The sequence below is a fragment of the Mercenaria mercenaria genome, chromosome 2 (genome assembly GCF_021730395.1).
Source record: "Mercenaria mercenaria strain notata chromosome 2, MADL_Memer_1, whole genome shotgun sequence".
Classification (NCBI taxonomy): domain Eukaryota; kingdom Metazoa; phylum Mollusca; class Bivalvia; order Venerida; family Veneridae; genus Mercenaria; species Mercenaria mercenaria.
In genome coordinates this window covers 70,617,881-70,639,844 of record NC_069362.1, presented here as the reverse complement: position 1 = coordinate 70,639,844, position 21,964 = coordinate 70,617,881, and the positions used below count along the sequence as shown (strand labels likewise).

The 21,964-nt window shown below is 34.3% G+C and overlaps 1 protein-coding gene across 1 annotated transcript; it reads right to left on the bottom strand.

Annotated features, from left to right (window-relative positions):
- Nucleotides 1-488: 488 nt before the first annotated feature.
- On the bottom strand, nt 489-20,807 carry LOC123564247 (astacin-like). The gene is made up of 10 exons (XM_045357661.2): nt 20,678-20,807; nt 19,140-19,170; nt 14,464-14,543; nt 14,003-14,078; nt 11,632-11,767; nt 7,253-7,428; nt 4,460-4,759; nt 3,296-3,433; nt 2,203-2,453; nt 489-703 (listed from the first exon to the last, which is right to left on the bottom strand). The coding sequence occupies exons 1-10, from the start codon at nt 20,738-20,740 to the stop codon at nt 620-622; spliced, it is 1,335 nt and encodes a 444-aa protein (XP_045213596.1). The 5' UTR covers nt 20,741-20,807; the 3' UTR covers nt 489-619.
- Between the last annotated feature and the right edge of the window lie 1,157 nt (nt 20,808-21,964).

The window sequence follows — 21,964 nt, the reverse complement described above, 5'->3', positions numbered from 1 at the left end:
TCTTACGGACAGCTTTTGTTATAATTCTGTTGAAGCGACTTAAAGTTCTAATCAGACAAGCTCTCAAATATACATTAAATTGAACAAAATACATTCCAGATCTTTTAGAAAATATACGTATCCTCCTCCTGTAACTATTCCAACTAGCCTCTTTACAGCTGCTAAATCTATTGAGCCGTGCCATGACAAAACCAACATAGTGGGTGTGCGACCAGCATGGATCCAGACCAGACTGGTCAGGCTCCATGCTGTTCGCTTTTAAAGCCTATTGGAATTGAAGAAACTGTTAGCGAACAGCATGGATCCTGACCAGACTGCGCGGATGTGCAGGCTGGTCTGAATCCATGCTGGTCGCAAAGCCACTATGTTGGTTTTCTCATGGCGCGGCTCAATTCTCAATTCCTATTAAACAAACTTGCTACGACTATGTGGTGAAAACACCATTTTATAAGACAATATGAATATATGAAAAAAATATTCAAACAAAATTCTCTTCCACCAAACAATCACAGAAGATAATTTATTCATACAATTTGGCTACAAAATTAAATCATTTTATAAAGATATTATATGGCACTGTAAAACATAAATGAATATATTTGACATCTGGTGAGAATTGTTAACAATTGCCCGGATGTATGATGATGTCATCGAGAGCAAAGTCACTGTGGTAACTGTTACCGGTATGCGCTTCAAATTCGAACTGAAAAATATATGATATAGCAATTTGAAATGTTGTTCTTCCTAACAAGTAATTTAATAAAATAATTGTGTTGACTAAAAGTTATTTTGATACATTTGTAGTCGTGAAAAGTTCTTGATTATTGAGATAAAACTTTCATTCAAGTTCCACCTAAAAGGCAGATCATTTCCGCGGTCTTCACGCTCAGCCGACTTCAACTGTAATTTTCATCCATATGCCATTTGAGATATGTGACGTCATTTGAGATATGTGACGTCATTTGAGATATGTGTATTAAGGTATTAGACCCCTAATAGTAATGTTTAAAAAAAAATGGCATTTGCTTGGTATATTCTTAAAGTTGATCGTATTTCGCACTGTGTTGCAATTTTTAAACAGTTTTTACCGTGCCGTTTTTTTTTTTTTTATAAATTTGGTGTAATTTATGGTATTTCCTCAAGCTCAAGTAGAGACAAATTTCAAAGTGATGGCCTCTATCCAAAACGTTTGCAGAGAATTCGTTATAGCATTAATTTTGATAAATGAAACATCAAACTATTGGAAAACAATTATAAAACCCAAAATAAAACTGTTAATATAATTTTTCTAGGGTGCCTCAAGTAAACAGATTTTATGTGACAGAATTCAAACTCCAACATTGAAAAATTAAGGTCGAATCCTACGGGTCTGTCTTGAATTTTGCTCACTTTATTCAAAAATAACCTTGTGGCAAAAGTAAAACCTACCTACATTTCTTCCACAATATGTAGTCTAAAGAATGAAGGCAAAATAGAGAACTTTTACCGCATGTAACTCTTTTAACTAATTCTTAAAGATGTCTAACGCTACCCCTTCTGTTTCAGAGGTAAATTCGCTTTGGACAGCAAGAAGTCGCTTATCAAATGAAATCTTTCCACTTTGGTACAATAAATCAATAATAAGTCTTGAAAGAAGTAAAAACTGACTAGAAAAAAAGGAGATTTAGGAAGAAAAAAATTGGTCCCAGTGGGGCTTGAACCTAACCCCTTCCCCCCCCCCCCCCCCCCCCCCCCCCCCCCCCCCCCCCCCTCGAAAATTGCAGTCAAAGTAGGTTTATGGTAGGAATTGAATACTCTTCAAAAAGGAGGTACTCTATTATGGGCCTAATACCTTAAACTAGATGTTGCCTACGGAAAAATACGTCGTGACTCTCGTTTACAATTCTTTTCTTGATATTTAAATAGTCGCCTTTACCTGACGAAATATATACTAGTTTGCAGGACGCAGTATGCAATATTTGGTAATTAGTCAATGTGAAAGATAAGGAAAAGAAATTTTAAATATAAGATATAAATCTCGTTTAAGTATTTTCTTACTGGGTATAAAATACGAGATTGTGATTAATGTATGAATGGAGTAATTCATACGCGACCAAGTATTTCATGTCCAAAAATAAAGTACTGTACACCGAGTAGTTCTTATCTATAGGTTAATTATTGACAGCAAAAGTTCAATCAATAAAGTGGCATAAATAATCATACTTTGAAGGTTCCACTTGTGTGAATATGGGCATTCATTCTCTGGTGTACCCAGTGGTCACCATGGTTACCATCCCATTGTTTCAGGTGATACTCATGTGTGCCAGAGACGACATTGAGACGGAGATAGCCAATGTCTGATCCATACATATGGTAGTAGAAATCAACACAGTAGTCGCCGCCAGGGTAAGCCTGAGAATCGAGCTTGGCTCCTTGATTCTTGTGTCCAGAGGCCTCAACGTAGATGTAATGCCCTTTTAAAAATGAATTAAAACTCTATTAAATATGTTAATTCATATCAATATTTGCTATAACTTTAATACTTACTTCTTCTAATTAAAATATATTTGTTGAACCGTTGAACGGTAGAGCGTCCGCATTGAGTGCGGGAGGTGATGGGTTCGATCCCCGGCCGCGTCATACCAAAGACGTAAAAATTGGTACCAGTAGCTCCATTGCTTTCGCTCAGAATTAAAAGGGAAACTGGCCTCATCTCCCATACCCTCATGGCGATGGTTCCCATACTGGTACTGCTGTCAATTTTCAAAATGGGCTTCTGGGAAAGTTACACTTCCGATGACATTTTCGCGTATACATAGAAAACTTTCCACATAGTAGATTTTACTTAAACCTTTACAGTTGCAGATATTTTTTTATTATTTTCAATCATAAGGCCAAATCAAATGTACAGGTCAGTGTGCTCAATTTTTCACAATTCGCCAAATATCGATAGGAGTCCTTTTGTTATCATTTAGAATTATTTTACATGAAAACCTATCTGTTATCAATGTTAACCTTAAGAAAGGCAATAACCTTGACTGTTAAGCTCTTAATAAAACAGTTGTAATAAATTCACGGCATTACTTATGTAGCCCGTGTAATGCATACTAGTCATTGTTCCAGATTTTCCGGATAAATGACGTTACGGTGTCACCTTCAGTTAATCGAAACGTGTAAAGAACCTTATAAGTAGTCGTTGTCACGATTTTAGGATTCATGTCAAAAACAGTTAAAAACAAATAATGTTAACTTTATCAGATTGTCCCAGTACAATATATATATTTATGATACAGTTTATATAAATTATAGTGTTAACCTCTTGCCGATCCGTGTGAATCGGCTGATGGTCCCGTGTTTGAGCTTGGTGTTTTACCGAAATGACGTCTCCAATCAGTATTGTCGCTATGGGACTGAGTCCAGTGACAGAAGTTGTGCTCAAATGTGCATACATCAGCTACAATAGTGCAATTGTAATAGGTGAAAGCTTGAATCAGTTTCGGCTTATGAATGAAGTACGAAGTATTGACATTGGCAATTCTTGATAAAAACAAAATATGATCAATGTAGTTTATCTGAAAAACTACTTTAAAGGCAATGATAAAAGAAAGCGTTCCCTCAATTGTTTACAGTAATTTCTACCGACCAGTTCATTATGACGAGGCCCAAAATGCGACTAAAATCACTTATTATACTAGGAATATGATAATTACTGACAGAGGTCATTGTAATACTGTTACCAAATGTACAATGATCTGACAGAGACCAACCTGTCACAAATACAGTTAAGTTAATAAACTATTTCTGTTTACAGCAATAAGATCGAATAAAACTCCATTTTCCATTTTATTCATACCTGAAAAACCCCGAGAGTACAAGTTTATATAAACAGCTGAGGGAACATAATCTATGGGGAAGTGTTTACCCTATCGCGGAAACCAGTACAAACGAGTTTATTGTCTCACTTAAATCATATGAGCTGCTTCATGCAATCTAAGTGTAACTCTAAGAACAAACTAATTCGTTTTCTAATAAACGCAAAACTTTCACTCGGTTGCCTAGGGAGCTTGCATTTAACTTGAAGTGCAACCAATACACGGATCTTGTTTCCGTAAGTCAGAACAAACATTTTTTTTTGTTATACCATTATCTATGTTTAGTACCGTAATGTATCTTTTCTAGTAGTAACTACAACAGTTCGAACGTTTAAATCAGCTAACGGATCTACATTTTCTACGAAACTGATATATCAGAGTCCTGAGACTTACGAAACATTTTCATTGGTCAAGAAAATCCGTAAGTCGCGCTCATTGGATAGACTCGATAAGACTGTTTACAATTCACGGAAATTAATGCTTTAAAGTTTAAAAATACAGCCTTCCTCTTCAGTTGGCGGCTTTCCATCCATGAGCACGTACATATGGTTAAACTTCACGTTGATCCGCAAGATTATTTTTTCCGTTTATTTAATGTATTTACTCACATCCAGATGGAGGTTTCGCAGTGGCAGCTGGAGCTGGAGTCACAAATCCGGACACTGGAGCACTGGTATGACCTGTGTCAGATATACATCCGTACAGGAGCTGGATCTCCTTAACGTCAGTGTTACTGAGTCTGACTCTCTGACCTATGGTCACTCCATTCTGCTTTGGCTCAATGGTCATCTTTGAACGGTCAATAGCAAAGGCATAGGCACTGTAGTGCATGATACTTCCATAATCGTAAGGTTGTCCTAACATATCGATGTAACCTTGCTGGTATTTGTTGAAATTTCCCTCATGACCTTGTTAAAATATAATGGTTTCATTAATATCAGTAAAGGTTTTGAAACCGATACTTCTCACTTCTCAGCCACAAGTTACAAAACAAGCAATTTCAATGTATTGTAGAAACTGTACTCCGATAGCACTGTTAACATCTTTTCAGCCTAAGAAGTATTTTTGAGTGTAATGACAAAGTTTTTTAAACTTGCTGTATTCCCTACGTTTCTAGTCCATTCTAGGCAGCACGAATAATAAATCTGACTGAAGCAAACGATTTCATTAAAGGTGAAGACATAAATTTCATATTTGTAAATATAAACAGTTACTATATATAAAAGTAACAAGTTTATGTGTATAAACAGTACTGTGTTTTTTGTTTAAAATAGTACACACATAATACATGCATATCTTAATACAGTATAAATACGTACTTTCATTAAAAACTGGAAGTTTTTAAACTATATGTTACTATATGACATTTAGATATGAATGTAGCTTTATATACAGAATTCTAACACGATCTGCAGCAATTGGTATATAAACATATAGCAAAATCGCCTATACATGAATCTACGATAAAATATGGTTGGCTGTTACATTTCACCCCCTATGATTGTGAAATAAGAGATTCTTCTTCAGTTCCATTACATACAAATTATTTCAAGGCCAAACGGTTGAAAACAGCATCTCAAAAACGTAAATATGATAAAATGTCATATTGACTTATGTGTTGGACCGTAAAACACATTTTGATCTCTACAAGCGAATTCAATTAGCTTAAGGTAGTTCTGCACGTTTGGATCTATTTTTTTTCTACAATGTAGAATTTGATTAAACCCAATTTTTCAAAACTTCAGAATATACCTAGAAAATTCAGCAAATAAAAAACACAGGGTCGTGTGCTTGATTTTTTGCTAGGCTGATTTGAAAAATTTGGACATCACGCAATATTTCATAATGGGAGTCTATGGGAAAATCATAACTTTCATAACATTTTCGCGAATAGAATTTTTTCTACAATGTAGATTTTGATGAAACTTCTCAAAGTTGTAAATAAACACATGGCCTAAAGTTTGGTGAAATAAATTGTATAGGTCCGTGTGCTTATTTTTGAGATATTTGGCCATGATTAAAGGGAACCGGATATTTCACGTTAATTTTAAGACATTATTTTGATTTTTCTAACGTGACACATGTTTTAATATCATATTTTGACTTTAGAAATATAGCAACAGTGCCATTGTAACAAATTTACTCACAGGTTTCGATTAATTCATAAATTGATTTTCATTTCCGTACGCCAAATCCAGGCTCTATTCTACGTTTTCCGGAAAAATGACGTTACGCCATCACTTCCGGTTTTTCAAACGTGCAGAACTACCTTAATTAAGATTCAGCGGTGACGTCATAAATGTATGACATAAAGTATGACGTCATAATTATGTGACGTCATATAAAGTTAAGCTCGTAACTTGTAACACAGGGTCAACTCGCTTTATTTGACGATTCTCTTCATAATTAGTTTGCGAGCTGTTAGATTACTAAATTATAAATACTTCTCAAACTTCTGATAAAAAGAAACAAATATCTATACGTTACATTGGCTACGCAACTTTCTCTAACCATAGGGGGGTAAATTGTAACAGCATATGACCCGAATGACGTATTACGCTGAAAATGTAGTACTGTAAAATGCGAATTATTTGCGTTGTTAGAATCGAAATAATAAATATGTTCCAATAATTTTATCAATTAATAAAACATGGGCAGTCGTTTGGATGCGGATAATTAAATCACTCGTGCTACGCACTCGTGATATAATTATTACGCATCCAAACTCCTGCCCATATTTTATTAACTGATAAAATATAGGAACAGATTTATTATTTCTTAATTAATCTATATATTCATGACAGTTTAATACATTTGATGTGGACACTAATAATTTCAAGTAAATATCTAAAAATAAAATATTCTAGTGAAAGATGGGCACTACTGGCTATCTTGAAGATGAGATAACCCAAGCTTGATCTGAAGACGATACATTCCCTTTTTGAATAACAGGATTTCAATTTCAAGTTTGTTTATAGCGTCATTGACATTAACGAATGCCCTGGAAACTTACACTTAGTGCATCTAGATCTTTTCATCAGCTGTAATAACCGTATGCATTTTTAAATCGTATTTCTTGATGTATGCTTGTGTCTGCTTGTTGCATCTGTATACATCTGTATATATTTTATTTAAATATATGTATACACAGTTTGTGTTCACAGGTATAACTTACATGGAGTGCTGTTTGGTGATTGCATTTTTACTTTTTGAAGTGAAAGGAACTCTGTGATTAGCCTGTGGAAATGTCGTCTGAGCTTAATGCTTTATAGGCCGTTGTCAGATTTTAGGTCATGAATTAATCAGATTGCACAATTAACATTGATGACGTGATTCGTACCACATTAACATGTGACGTAAACAGCTAACTTAGCTTTACATTACACAGGTAGTTTACTAACCTTTCTGTATGTTATTGAAATGGATTGTTACATAATTGTCTCTGTCGGTTCTGCTCTGCTCGTGCCAGAATCCGAGCGCGTGCAACAGCTCGTGCATAACAGTTCCTTTGCGTTCACAACCATGTCCAATTGTAACACTCGACTGACGGCCGATGTACCCTACTGGTGTATGACAACTGCATAAAAGCAAAATCATTTATTACATGCTTTTCAGTGAATTATCGAAATATTGGAGTGAAAAATGTTTTGTACCTTCACAGTGAAAAAATATCAAATAGATTTTTTACTAGTAAGAAACTATAAATTGGGAAAATTGTCAAGACAAATGTAAGGTCGTGTCATTTTCATTTGTATGGCACGCGATATATTTTCCGTGAAGTTTTTTATTCTCAAACCCTTTAATAACGTTTGAGTCTTCAGTTTATTTTTTTTACATTAAATAAATCCCTTTCTACCTACGCTGTACAGCTAAGTTAATGTCATGAAAACTAAAATCATGAATTAACAGTATGGCAAAAGAGAAAACTGCTCGACTTTCTAACCTGTCAGCACAAAACATATATATCGTATGGTTACTCTTCACTGTCATCTAATGTACAGACATATTAATAAACTAAAACGAAGAATTGTTTTGTTATTTGTTCAATTGTGTTAGTTTATAACCATGTATTCGATTATCCGTTATGCGTTTGAAATGAATTTTGCTCCTTTTTTTTTCAGTAGTATTTGCAGCGTATTATTATATATTTTTTGTTTTCCCTAGAAAATCAGAATAATACATGGGCAAAACACCCCGGGCAACATAATGATCATACAGTGAATTTACAAATGATATTGTATTTTAAATACATTTTAAAATGTGAAATCTAGTTGAACTCAGCATGTTACGTTCTGAAAACAGTTTTCCATCAATTTACATAACTTTCTAACATTGATTATACAGTCATATCTTAGATTATGTAATAGTTATTGTTCGAGGAATAGGTCTGCATTGTGTTTATAGACCTGTGAGGGATTTGTGAACCGAGCGAGCGTAGCGGGCGGATTTTCAAATCACCTCACTGGTCTATAAACACTATGCAGACCTATTCCGAGTATGATAACTGACTTACCTACATGCTTCTTTGTTTTACCTAGTCCAGATTTGTTTCGGATTTGAAGAACGTTTGTAACGTGTATGTATGATTACAAACAAATAGTTAGAAGAAGGAAGAAGACAATATGTGCTACAATTTATCGGATACTATTAATATAACAAAAGGCCCAACTTGCTACGCATACGTAAATATATTTGTCAGCAACTAGGACATGACATTTTGTTTTCCATGAAAAATCCGTGCACATTTGGGAAATATTCGGAAGATTATAGTCTCTTTCTGAGATTATCGATGTGTGTTTAGTCAATTAGTCAGAATTTGACGCGGATGGTATTTTATAAGTTTTTATGCCCGCAAGATGGGCATATGAAAATCGCAATGTCCGTCCTTGCGTGCGTCCGTGCGTGTATGCGTCCGGTTAATTCTTGTCCGGGATGTTTGTCTTCCATCCATAAAGGGATTTTGAAATAACTTGGCATAAATATCTACAATAATGAGATGACGTGTCAGGCGCAAGACCCAGGCTCCAAGATCCAAGGTCAAGGTCACACTTAGAGGTCAAAGGTTAACATGGTCTGTTTCTTGTCATGTCCATAACTCTGCCATCCATGAAGAGGTTTTGAAACAACTAAGCATAAATGTTTATCATAATGAGACGATATGTCAAGCGCAAGACCAGATCCCTAGCTCCCAAGGTCAATGTCACTCTTATAAGTCAGGTTAACAGGGTATGTTTCGTGTCCGGTTCATAACTCTTCCATTCTTTAAAGAATTTTGAACTTACTTGGCATAAATGTTCCTCATATTGGGACGACGTGTCATGAGCAAGAGACAGACCCCTAGCTCCAAGGTCAAGGTCACAATGATAGGTCAAAGGTTAAATTGGTTTGTTTCTTGTCCGGTCCATAACTCTGTCATTGATGAAGGAATTTTGAAATTACTTTGCATTAATGTTCCATATAATGAGATGAGGTGTCATGCGCGCGCGGGACCCAGATCTCTAGCTCCAAGGTCAATGTCACACTTAGAAGTCAAAGGTGTTTCTTGTCTTGTCAATAACTCTGCCATTCATCAAGGGATTTGAAAATAATTTGACACAAATGTTAACCATATTGAGAAGATGTGTCACGTTTATGACCGAGGCCTCTTAGGGCAAGGTCAAGGTCACAAAATGATATGTGATTTCTTTTGTGCACACAACTGTGGCATTTTGGGGCCTACTTCGGGGCTATTTGTCACCAATAGTGACAGCTCTTGTTTTTCATAATTATTATAAGAAACTTTTAGTTTATTTAGTTCTTTAATTTGCTACCTAAATATACATACATGGCAACGATTTGAATAAATATTATATAGTTTAAATTCGTTCTGGTCCTCCACATCTGATTCACGTGAGGAAGTTGTCAGATACTTGTGGATGTAAATACAAGTATAGAATCCAGGAAACTGTCAGTTTTATACGTATGAAAGACTGTCAGGTCGACAAAACTTTGTACAGTTCAAAATATCTTATGATATTTAAAGGCATAAAATGGCGACTGATATTTTGATATGAATTAACGACATTCAGCAAAATAAGAACATTTTTCAGAAAACAAGAAATGTACTTTGACCAGTTACTCATCAATTGCCACTTCCTAAAAACGGTCTTTAAATATGCTTAAACTGTCAATCTTATTTCAAACAAGTTTGGAATGTTTCACGATCATTAAACAGGACTGTTTTTTTTTAAATTTATGTTCCATGTTGATTGTACTGAAAATCGTTACAATTTTCAAAGCAGATTAATGATTAACCTGGACGAAAGTTGTGTTTTTTGTTTTTTTTTCTTTTTTTGCAATTTTATCATTGTCTTTATTTTTCATTGTAAAATAAAATGTCCTGTTTCATGAAGCATTCTCCTCCTAGACGGACGAGTTGGCCAGTATTAACTTTCAGACAAATATCAAGACTTTTTTAGAATTGAATGTTAAAACTTTACAGTAAAGTCATGTTTAGATCAATTTTCAAGATATATAAAACTGGTCGGAAATTTCTCACTTAAAGCAGCATGCCTCCAGATTTGGCTAAAAAATAATCTTTCTTTCAAATTGAAGTTTTGGTCATATTATGAATATTAAAATATGAATTTTTGTTTCTAAAATATTTCAAAAATTCCAAATCAAGAAAAACAAGATGACCGCGTCGGGAATCAAACCCCGGACCGCCGCGGCAAAAACAAACATTTTCCTGTTGTGGTAACCAATAGCGTTATAGCCGAAGTAGTGAATAATGACTTCAAAATAGACCTTTCTAACGTAAACGTAATAACGAAACGGAATACTGAATTCGTAAAATTTTAGGCTAATCTGTGGTCTAGGGGAGACAATTTCATCCAATAGTAATGCAATAGTATCTCCCTTAGACCATTATTTGCAAATAACATTTACGGATTCAGTAATCCGTTTCCGATTTACGTTTACGTTAGAAAGGTCTATTATAGATATTTATAATCGAGACAGTTTACCTGGAGTAAAACCGTGACAAACGCCTTTCGATTTTCATCGTAAAAAGTAGTAAAAACAGCAAATTCTCATGCGTTTCCGTAACATAAAGTTTGTCAGTAATAAAGTTTTAAAACCTTCTTAAGAAATATAGCATTTATTTCAAGATATCTAAAAAATGATTTTTTTGTTGTTGTCGAACGATCTGAAGGCATGCCGCTTTTCTTGAAACCAGTGATACTATGTTTACGGAGTCAGTCACGCGTTCGCCTTAAATTACAGGCACGGATTTCTCATGATTCTACTGCATTGTTTCGGTCGCTTACGCATAACTTTAAATTTAATCTCTGACAAGTGAGTAAGTGTGTCGACAAATTTGGCTCAGTGGATGGAGCATTGGACTATCATCCAAGCGACTCGGGTCCGATTCCGCTACAGGAACATGAGATTTTTCGTGTAAACAGTAGAGGTAGGACAGGCCTGGAAATTGGTGGTCTATAAGGTGTTTATAGACCTCATCGAACAAAGAAACCGGTAGGTAACATTTATTACAGTCTGTATTCATAGTCCTTTCCGTTGGATAAATACATTGATACAACGATTTATTACAAACATTTTTTTCGGCGTGCAAATATCGTCCGTGTGCTTGACGTCATTTGGGACGACATTTCATGTATGTCGTGAATTTAAACCACACTGTACGTAGATAAATTAAGTGTGACCTGTTACTAACATACTTTAATGACCTGCCGAAATTGTCAAGAAACGAACCCATTAGAATTTGAAAGATTATACAAACCCGGTTCCAGTAACAAATTTAACGAATCCGGATTCTCCAGAATGAGGTTTGAAATGAATGCATGTCTTGCCGTTGACTTTTGTTCTAGATTCGATTTCAGTCATGGCTTGATGGAAGATATTCTGCACAGCAGATGCTACAAAAATGCAGTTTAAAGTTTGCAACTTTATATTATGAGTTATATTATATTGCATTTGTAGCATCTTGTTACAAGACACACAGTAATATAGATGTACACCGAACCGCAAAATAAACGCAACGGGTTGGGGAAACACATCTTATTCGAAAATAAACAATTCAAATGATGAATAACGAGTTTATTTCATTTCATTGGTACCTTACCTACATACTGTGTAAATTTCATTAAAATATATCAACAAATAACCCCGATTTCATTATGTCAAAGTTCAATTTTCACACATTGTCAATATCTCGTGTATCCTACATTGACCTGAATACAAGCAACGCATCTACGTCTCATGAAGCCAATTACATTCGCGATATCGTTCTGTGGAATATTGTTCCACTCTTGGATAAGAGCCTGACGTAACTGTTGAAGGTTGTTCGGTGGTGGTTGACGTGCATACACGCGTGTTTTGAGCTCCGCCAAGATGTTCTCTATCGGTGCCAGGTCTGGCGACAAGGACGGCCAGTCCAGGACATTAACATTATTGTTTCTTTGAAAGTTAGTTGTTAGGTTCGCCGTGTGAGGCCTTGCATTATCATGCTGGTATATGCCACCACGTAGTTTCTGTCGCATATACGGCATCACTTCCGGTTGGAGAACGTCATTTACGTACCTATGGGCGTTGCCGTTGCCGTTGAGAAGTAGTACGTCCAAATTGGGACATACCAGCCCAGATGTGCACGCTTCCACCACCCCTAGGATCATACCTCTGTACACACTGATCTGCTACTCGCTCACCACGTGCGCGCCATACACGTACACGTCCATCCTGCCGGTTGACGTTGACCTTGGATTCGTCCGAAAATAGCACTTGACCCCATTGCCTGCGGGTAAATCGTAGATGTCTCGTAGCCCACTTTAAACGCCTCTGCCGATTTCTAGCAGTGAGAATCAATTCTTTCTTCGGGCGTCTAGCCTTGAAACCAATAGCATATAGCCGACGGCGTATCGTATCATCGCTGACGTTACGTCTACAATGAACAAATATGCAATTAGTACAAGTACATGCACATTACGTTATTTGTATCATTGTATGAAGTAGTGCACCGAATCGCATATGAAATATTATCAATATGACTTCATTGCGTTATTTGTTTAATTGATACCAACAAGGTTGATACATATAACTGGTTATTTTTTTAAAATAAAGAATGATTGCAATGTTAATGTTTTGTACATGTATATGAGACTCACCCATTAATCCCAGTAGTTGTAGTTGTGGCTTTGAGGCGGGCAGCTTGCACCTGTGCGTCTTGTGCCGGTGTTGTCACATTGGGACGTCCTGTCCTTGGTCGATCCTGAACATTACCAGTTTGTAATAGACGTTGATGGAGTCTTACAATCGTCGAAGCATGACAACCTAATGCTGCAGCTATACGTCTCGTGGACATTCATGCATGTAGCATTTCGACAGCCAGATTTCGCAAATTATCCGGAAGTCGTGGCATTGCAAAAGACTATTTATGTCAGCTAAAAATCTTTTGGGGTGTTTTTTTAATTGTAAAATCGTAACAGGTCACGAAATTAGCGATTTTTTAAAAATAATTTACTTACTTTGAGCGCGCACGTGCAAAACGTGCTTTTCGTATTGTTGTGCCAGTCAGGTGTCACGGTACGATGATTTCAATAAATTTTAGTGGCATAGTAATATTTTACATGTATAAATAATATTCAAATACGTTTGGGTTAGTAAAATATATTTACGGCGGAAATATTCAAAAAAGAAATGTGTTGCGTTTATTTTGCGGTTCGGTGTATATATATAGGACTCGTGAATGATAAATAATTGGTCCTAAATATTCCTTTAATTTACATGCAAGTAAGAACATGACCAGTTAGTCGTAGATTGCGTGATCATTATTCTGTAGTACTTCCCTCGTGCTGTTTGTAAAATATCATTTACAGCGTAGATGCCATTTAAACAACTACTTATTCATGGCTAAACTTGTAGTCTTTTACGTGTTGCCTGTTGTTTTCGGAGTATTCGATGCCAGTCATTAAAACAGTTTTATTTGCTAGTTTGATACATTTTACACGATATGAAACAATGGAAGATCTGAAATTATATCAACTTTGAAGCATAAAATGTGTAACTATTAGAAATTCATGGGAATATCTATCAGAACGGAAAAGTTCTATGTCAAACATGACCATCACTTGCAATGAATATATTACTACACTTACGGTAAGTTGACGAGATTTCATACGGAACAATCCCATTGGCCCATCTCCTTCTTCTATCTGCTATAGCATTTCTGTGCTTTAAATACATTGGTTACAACAGTTTTATACACATTAAGCATAATGTTCTCATATGGTTGGTATTACTATTACTTGTTATTCTAGTTAGGGGTAAATTTATCTGACATGTTAGTAAATAATCATGATGCTTTTTATTGATATTTCTTACTTATTACCTTATTACATATCAAATAGCTGGTGTCTAAAACCCATGTTGATTAAAATATTTATTAAGAGGCGACCGTTTTATAATGCTGTACATCTTATAATAAAATTTCTATTTATCAAACTTTTGCATTTATATTTTATTTTATTTGAAATACACTAATTTAACGTTTTGGAAATAAACCTAAAACATTCACATACCATAAAAAATTATATAATCTATAATATGTAAATTGTACCAATGGGTTTTCTCCTGGTAAAAGTTCGATGTCTCCCTCAAAATACCCCGAGGTTTCTTCAGGGTTATCAGAGGCCTCCTCTGTAAAATACAGAATCAGTAAATATCGAAACATACTAAGGGTAAAACAACTTCACCATAGTGACATAGTCATAGCATAGGAGGAAGAAGAGTCACAACATAGTCAGTCATTCATATGCGGTACAACAGTTATAGGGTAAACACATGACAAACTACCACTAACGGTAGATAACTTTTTAACAGAGCATGTAAATCAAGATTACTAGCCGCATTTTTTTTTAATCTTCGGAAGGCACTAACTACCACACAGCGGCCAGCACCTAGATGCACTTTTAATGTTACTAACGGTTTAAAGTCTTCAGTTTTACTATAATAGAATTCCACTTAATTAAGCAGTTAATGAGGAGCGTGAGGTGTGTTGAGTGTTTCTTTACCTCTAATGAACCGACTCTGGTACTAATTTGCTTGGGTGAGTTATGCGCTTTTACTTGATCTGCTAATAGATTTTATTGTCTTTTAAATGCCACAGCTCAATGAATTTAATTCGATTTGTTGTCGTTGTTACTTTTTATTTAGTTTGAATAATAAGATATTATATCAAATTTTCATTGAAATATGTCAATATTGGATACAAATTTTATATAAAAATGTCAAAGTGTGTCGGCAAATCGTCCGCATATTTCGTAGAAACAGGCATGAAAAAAAAATCAGAAGTATATCGCTATACTAGGAAGTTTTAGTTATTACTTGAGGTGTAAAATATTCAGTTCATATGCTGCTATATTGTATATTTTTCGGCGATTCGGCAAAGTTTGAATTATGCCTGATGAGTGTAGATAAAAAGAGATATATTTTGGAAACATGGGCACAAATTATTTCCTAGCAAATAGATACATGCGTCACCTTCTTCTATGAAATATACATAAAATTCGCTACAGTACTGTTGCCGATAACCGCAAAAACGGGGTATTTTACAGAGGTGTGTTATATATGATTTACATGCTCATTTATTATACATTGTAAAGTATTGTTCGCTATATTTTTCATTCTTATTTTTTTTTCGCAAAACAAAAGAAAAATAGAAAAACTTTACGATCGATGGTAGATAAAGAGGGTCGGTTGCATTAGTTAAACAAGAGCACCGCCTTGCGGGTGCTGACGCTCATCTGATTTTTTTGTGTAATAGAAATATTGTCCTACCCATGATTTTCTAAGTCTAAAAAGGGCCATCATTCTTGCAAAAAGCAGGATAGAGTTATGTTTCTTGATGTACAGTGTCCACTTATGATGGTGAAAAACTGTTGCAAGTTTTAAAGCAATAGCTTTGATAGTTTATGAGAAAAGTTGACTTAAACATAATACTCAACCAAGAAAATGATTTTCTAAGTCCAAAAGGGGCAATAATTATTGCAAAAAGCAGGATGGAGTTATGTTGCTTGCTGTACAGGGTCAGCTTATGATGGTGAACAAGTGTTGCAAGTTTCAAAGTAATAGCTTTGATAGTTTAAGAGAAAAAGTTGACCTAAACATAAAACTTAACCAAGAAATCTGATATTTTCTAAGTCCAAAAGGGGCCATAAATCTTGCAAAAAGCAGGACGGAGTTATGTTTCTTGCTATACAGGGTCAACTTATGATGGTGAACAAGTGTTGCAAGTTTTAAAGCAATAGCTTTGATAGTTTAGGATAAAAGCTGACCTAAACATAAAACTTAACCAAGAAAACTGATTTTCTAAGTCCAAAAGGGGCAATAAATCTTGCAAAAAGCAAGATGGAGTTATGTTTCTTGATGTACAGGGTCTGCTTATGATGGTGAACAAGTATTCCAAGTTTCAAAGCAATAGCTTTGATAGTTTAGGAGAAAAGTTGACCTAAACATAAAACTTAACCAAGAAATCTGATATTTTCTAAGTACAAAAGGGGCCATAAATCTTGCAAAAAGCAAGATGGAGTTATGTTTCTTGCTATACAGGGTCAGCTTATGATGGTGAATAAGTATTCCAAGTTTCAAAGCAATAGCTTTGATAGTTTAGGAGAAAAGCTGACCTAAACATAAAACTTAACCAGGCAACGCCGACGCAGACGCCGACGCCGACGCCGACGCCGACGCCGACAACCGCTCAAGTGATGACAATAACTCATCTTTTTTTTTCAAAAAATCAGATGAGCTAAAAAGAACAAACATTTGTTTTCTAAACCTAATTAAAAATGAGTTCGCTTAACTGTTCTTTCTGAGGTTCTTGCTGTTTTGGGCATTGACAATACAAAGCTATGTCACGACTATTCCGGTATACGGAATAGAAAATAATCTTACATTTAAATGTAGTCTTGTTTATACGTTAACCACAACAACCTTACTCAGAGATAAGAAAATGACAGACGTGAAATAATTCTACATAATGCCTTCAGATCCACATGAAATTGGTGGACCTCTTTAATTATGGGCAGATCTCTTGAAAATAATCACACGGACCACCAAATTTTATCTCAACGTATTATAGACAATTAATTGACTTTCCAAAGTTTAATCAAAATCTGCAGTACAGAAACAATTTTATTGGAAAAAATATGTTATTTAAAATTGGATTTTCCTATGCACACTCCAATTTTTCAAATCAATCAAGAATAAACACAAGCAAGTGACACTCACTTCCCTGTTTGACCAGCTTTCTACGTATATTCTGAAGTTATGAAAAATTATGAAACAAAAATTGATCAGAACGTGCAGAATTACGTAACATTAATAACATGTTATGTGTTAAAGCCATCATTGTTGAAATGCAGAAATATCACAGTGATTTAGAATACTATAGTGTCAAGCAATATATATATATTTGGTTAAATAATGGGTCCCTATATAATTTTTATATAAAATTTTAACCCACCAATCAGTTATAATCAAAGAGGCCCACTTATCGGTTCTTAACACATTAGGCTAGTTGCATAGGGGTAACCCACTAGACCATTGGTGAAGTGGTAAAAAACAGTTGGTTGCCAAAAGACCCACTTTTCCACTTCGTGGCCCGACAACCGACTTCGGATCCAACTGTTGGCTTTCCTATTTAAATTAGACCCTATAATTAAACAAGTTAATGGTTATATATATATATATATATATATATATATTCTTTTTTATCCTGAATGTCTTTTAGATACATCTGTACTGCAAAATTGTATATTTTCGATTAAGTGTGGCGGTATATGCGTTAGCAGAAATGAAACTCCATTGATCTGCCTACTTCGGGCATTTCTCTTATCTTTCACGTGACCCACTCTAATATATTGTCCTAAAGTGGATACTTTCGTGACTGTCGCAATACTAGTTCACCACGGAATACGTTATTTACTCTGTGAATCTAGAACAACAGTATCTAGTGTCAAAAACGACATACTTTCGTGCAGTTATAATACGCGTACAAATTCGTTTCTGGTATTTAACGAAAAGTATTATTTAGTCTACTGTTTGCACCATCTTTAATAGGTTTTCTCAATGCTAATGAGAGGCAGATATTTGTGACACACCATTTTGCAGGTGGTCTGGTGTTGTTAGAGGGAAATTTTAATATTATGAAGGGTTTTTTTTATATTTATTTTATACGCAAAGATGTTATTGTAGAAAAAAGCTTCGAATGATTTTCAGAATTTTCTAAAATTGTTAAACAAATAGTTGTTTTCCTTGTTGACTGAGATAATTGAAAACTTTCTTATTGATTCAACGAAAAGTAAGGCGAATATTACTTTTTTTGTAATTTAACTATCCAGAATTCTGAAAGTTGCTGTAAATCATACTCTATCAAGTCCGTTTTTAAGATAAATTCAAAAGAAGATGAAATACTACAGAATTTCAACAATACCCTATTACTATTCTTAGACATCTTAACATTGATATATAGTTTTCAAAAGTATTGTCTTATATTAAACAGAAAACTCGAGAAAAATCTACAAACGGAAAAGATGATCAAAACAGTAGAGTTCATAATATCCAAGGTCATGAGAGAATGACGAATTCTAAGTATTCGTCCATAAAGCCATATACATTTTAATTAAAAAGTTTTCAACATTATATAAATGAAATTCCTATTTCCTATTTTGATAAATATATTCTTTAAAATGTGAAACAAAATTATCAAACATGTCCTAGTTTCAATGCAAGTGATGACAATATTATTTTCTTTTAGATGCTTATATGCAACATATCGTTGTGTTTAACATTACACAGCTCAAGCAAATGACTAGTTTGAATCTTTCTAGATCCGCCTAGATGTGTTCCACTAGCTTCTATGTCTAGCATATACTAGCATATGCTACAAGTGCGAGCAACTGTGTACACGATTTATGAAGTTTTTTCACTTGATCAAATGCAGTTTATTTAAATTAGAGAGTAATTTTCTTGAAATATAGAAAAATTAAAAAATGACAAACTAAAATGATACTTGCACTAAAACAAAAAGGACTAAACACCCGTCGATTCTATGTCGAAAACATTGTAAACATTATCTCAAGATTGTTATTATTAACAAAAATATAATTTGATTCTAAATTGAACGTTTTCTTAAATGGGAAACCAAAACAATTTTGCAGAAATTACACATGTGCATGATTAGTTCAACATTCATGCATTCGCATCTTACAATGGCAAAAAAAAACTGATACAAACCTCCGTAAATGACCTCAACACCAGCTTGTGTCTGCAATATAAAAGAATTTGACTGTACAAACACTTATCTGATCATACAGACTTACCGTAATAGATACTTTCAACTAAAATGCTAAATGTGTCAGCAAAAGAAAATAGTCAAAAAAACTTTTCTTTTAAATATTGAAACATATTTGTTGAAGTTTTGAATGAATACGAATACCAGAACGTGTGGTAACATTGAGGATTTAAATGACATAATCAATATAGTATCAACAATTTCTTTGGTTGGGCTAACGTGATTCAAAACGTGTGGTAATATTGAGGATTTAAATGACATAATCAATATAGTATCAACAATTTCTTTGGTTGGGCTAACGTGATAATAAATTGTTTCCATAATTTTCAAAATTTACTATAGTAACCGAAACTACGTCTTAAAAGTTAAAAGTAATTTAAACAAGGCAACTTAAAACTATATTTCATGGGGATGTTGTTTAAGAATAAGGCTATGAAAATCCCAGTATTGCACACAGGAAGGTATTAAAATTGATGTAATTTGAAATCTGACTTCTGGTCTGTTTCGTCCCTCCATAGTATGTACTTGTGATGCTCCGACTTCTGGCATGGCATTAAAGAATACGTATACATGGTTCATTCAGTTTTCTTTTTATGTTAATTTACAGAAACAGTGTTTCTCTGGTTTACATGCCATGCCTTCTGTAAACATTACATGCTTAAGGATTCAACGGATGATAATAACTGTAGTGTTGGATTATGATGGAGATTAAGAATGAGGATTGGTGCATTTATTTACAGGTTAAAATTCTCCAGTGGTGCTTTTGCAACTGACCGTCCAAGGCGGTACATTAGGTTGTTTGGTTTTTCTTTGTTGTCTATAATATTGGACCTCAGTCTATGTGTTTAAGATTTATGCCGCCTACAACTGTGCTTAATACCTAGAATGTTTGATGTTAACTGAATAGCGTTCCTTAAGCTTTAGTATAATGAGAATAAGACTAGAATATCAAAAGTTAAACATATTTAATAAATCATTGTGTGTAATTTCAAACAATTTTTGTACAAAATCAACGGTTTAGATAAGAAAGTGTTAATGTCAAGACTCTCTCGCCATATTTCAGAAGAACGCCGAAATTTATACAACATAACTATTTTATCTGATAAATAAAATGTTCTTCCCGTCCGGTAGTTGAACTAAAAGGGATTTTCATCATTATCAAACACATAGATTAAATTTCGCGTAGGAACAGTTTCAAATTAAACATTAGAAATTCTACTAAAAAGTCAAAATGAAGCATCACCTACTTTACTTCAAATACTCATGAACCAAAATAATGTGTGCGCTTTTAAAGCATTTCTGTGACTATATGAAAAGTCATTTATTATTTAGCCTTTATGATGTCTTGATTTTGGTATGTATTCAGACATTAACAGTCTGTTTTTGTTATACTCAGAACAAAATTTGACAAAATTGTATACCATTATTTATGCTGTATGCAGTAATTAATTCACAATAAATCTAAAATTTGTAAACAGACCTCATCGACAACAGGCACGGCGACGACTAGTCCCAATACCGACAACAGAACTAACACTTTCATGTTGCCTTAGCAGTCCCTCTCTGGTGAAGAAAACTAGGAACATTTAAGTGCTTTATATATACAGACATATACATTCAAACAGCTGATAACACATGCTCGACAATGCCACATTTTATTAACCTCTCGTGGCTTTTGCGACCGTATGGACATGATTTTAGTGTCGTAAAGTAATTCAAAAGTTATACACCACATTATTCAGACATCTGACATTTAAAAATAAATTTGGACAAGTTTTAGCCGAAATATTTATATGTCTAAATTTAACGGAAGCGTTGTCGCAACAATATTGTATAGCTGGTTGCAAAACATGATCAATGTAGCTTATCTGAAAAAAAAACTATTTTAAAGGTACTGATAAAAACATTCATTTTCTCAGCTGTTTACAGTTATATCTATCGATAAGTCCAATATGCAGACTAAATGAGTCCCAAAATGCACCTTAAATCACTAACTACACTAAGAACATTATATTTATTGATAGACGTTATTGCAACATGCAAGGGAAGGTCTTTTCTATTGAAGCTACAAAGCATTAACTATTTTGCTGATCAGCCGAGGGAAAATGTGCATAGTGGAAAAACTATCCAAAATAACTAGCTTTGAGGACATACATTTATGAAATCAAAAACTAAGAAGTTTATTTCGGTAAAGTAATACGAATTTCAAATGTCCGTGTGAAATACTGCATTGCTTAGTAGAGTACTTTTTAAATTTGTGTGCACAATCTTTTGTGAAAACAGTCACTTATTTGGCACCGCTTGTAAAATATGGTAGGAAAATTAGATTCTGTTTTAAGTACAGTTTTGTTTAACTGTATGCACACTATTTAAAGAGATGTGCGAAGTGTATAGGTATAAAAATGTGTCGTTTTCATTTTTAACAATTTCCGTCAGGACCAGGTTACCATGTCCGTAGAAGTATTTCAGAATTACTTGTCATCTTCCTGTTTAAAAACATCTCTGTTAAAACATCTGTTTATCTTCAAGATTTTTAACGTGTTCTGGTTGCCTTTCCTTCTATTTATACATAGTTATCGTCGAATGAACTTTCAGATCTATATTTCTCATGTCAGTTCTTACCCAAATGAACTCGCCTTTAGTCACATTTCATTATCAAGTTTAAAACCTATACAAATTCGTAAAAAAGATATTGTATTTATAAATTGATCACGGCAAAAGCACTATAAGGATGGCAAAAGCTGTAAAAGCGAATTATTATTATTTT

Coding starts and splice junctions, on each gene's coding strand:
- LOC123564247 (XM_045357661.2), bottom strand. CDS start 20,740: ATGAAAGTGTTAGTTCTGTTGTCGGTATTGGGACTAGTCGTCGCCGTG. Junction 19,171..20,677: donor CCGTGCCTGTTGTCGATGAG/GTCTGTTTACAA, acceptor TTTATATTGCAG/ACACAAGCTGGTGTTGAGGT. Junction 4,760..7,252: donor TTTCAATAACATACAGAAAG/GTTAGTAAACTA, acceptor TATTTTAACAAG/GTCATGAGGGAAATTTCAAC.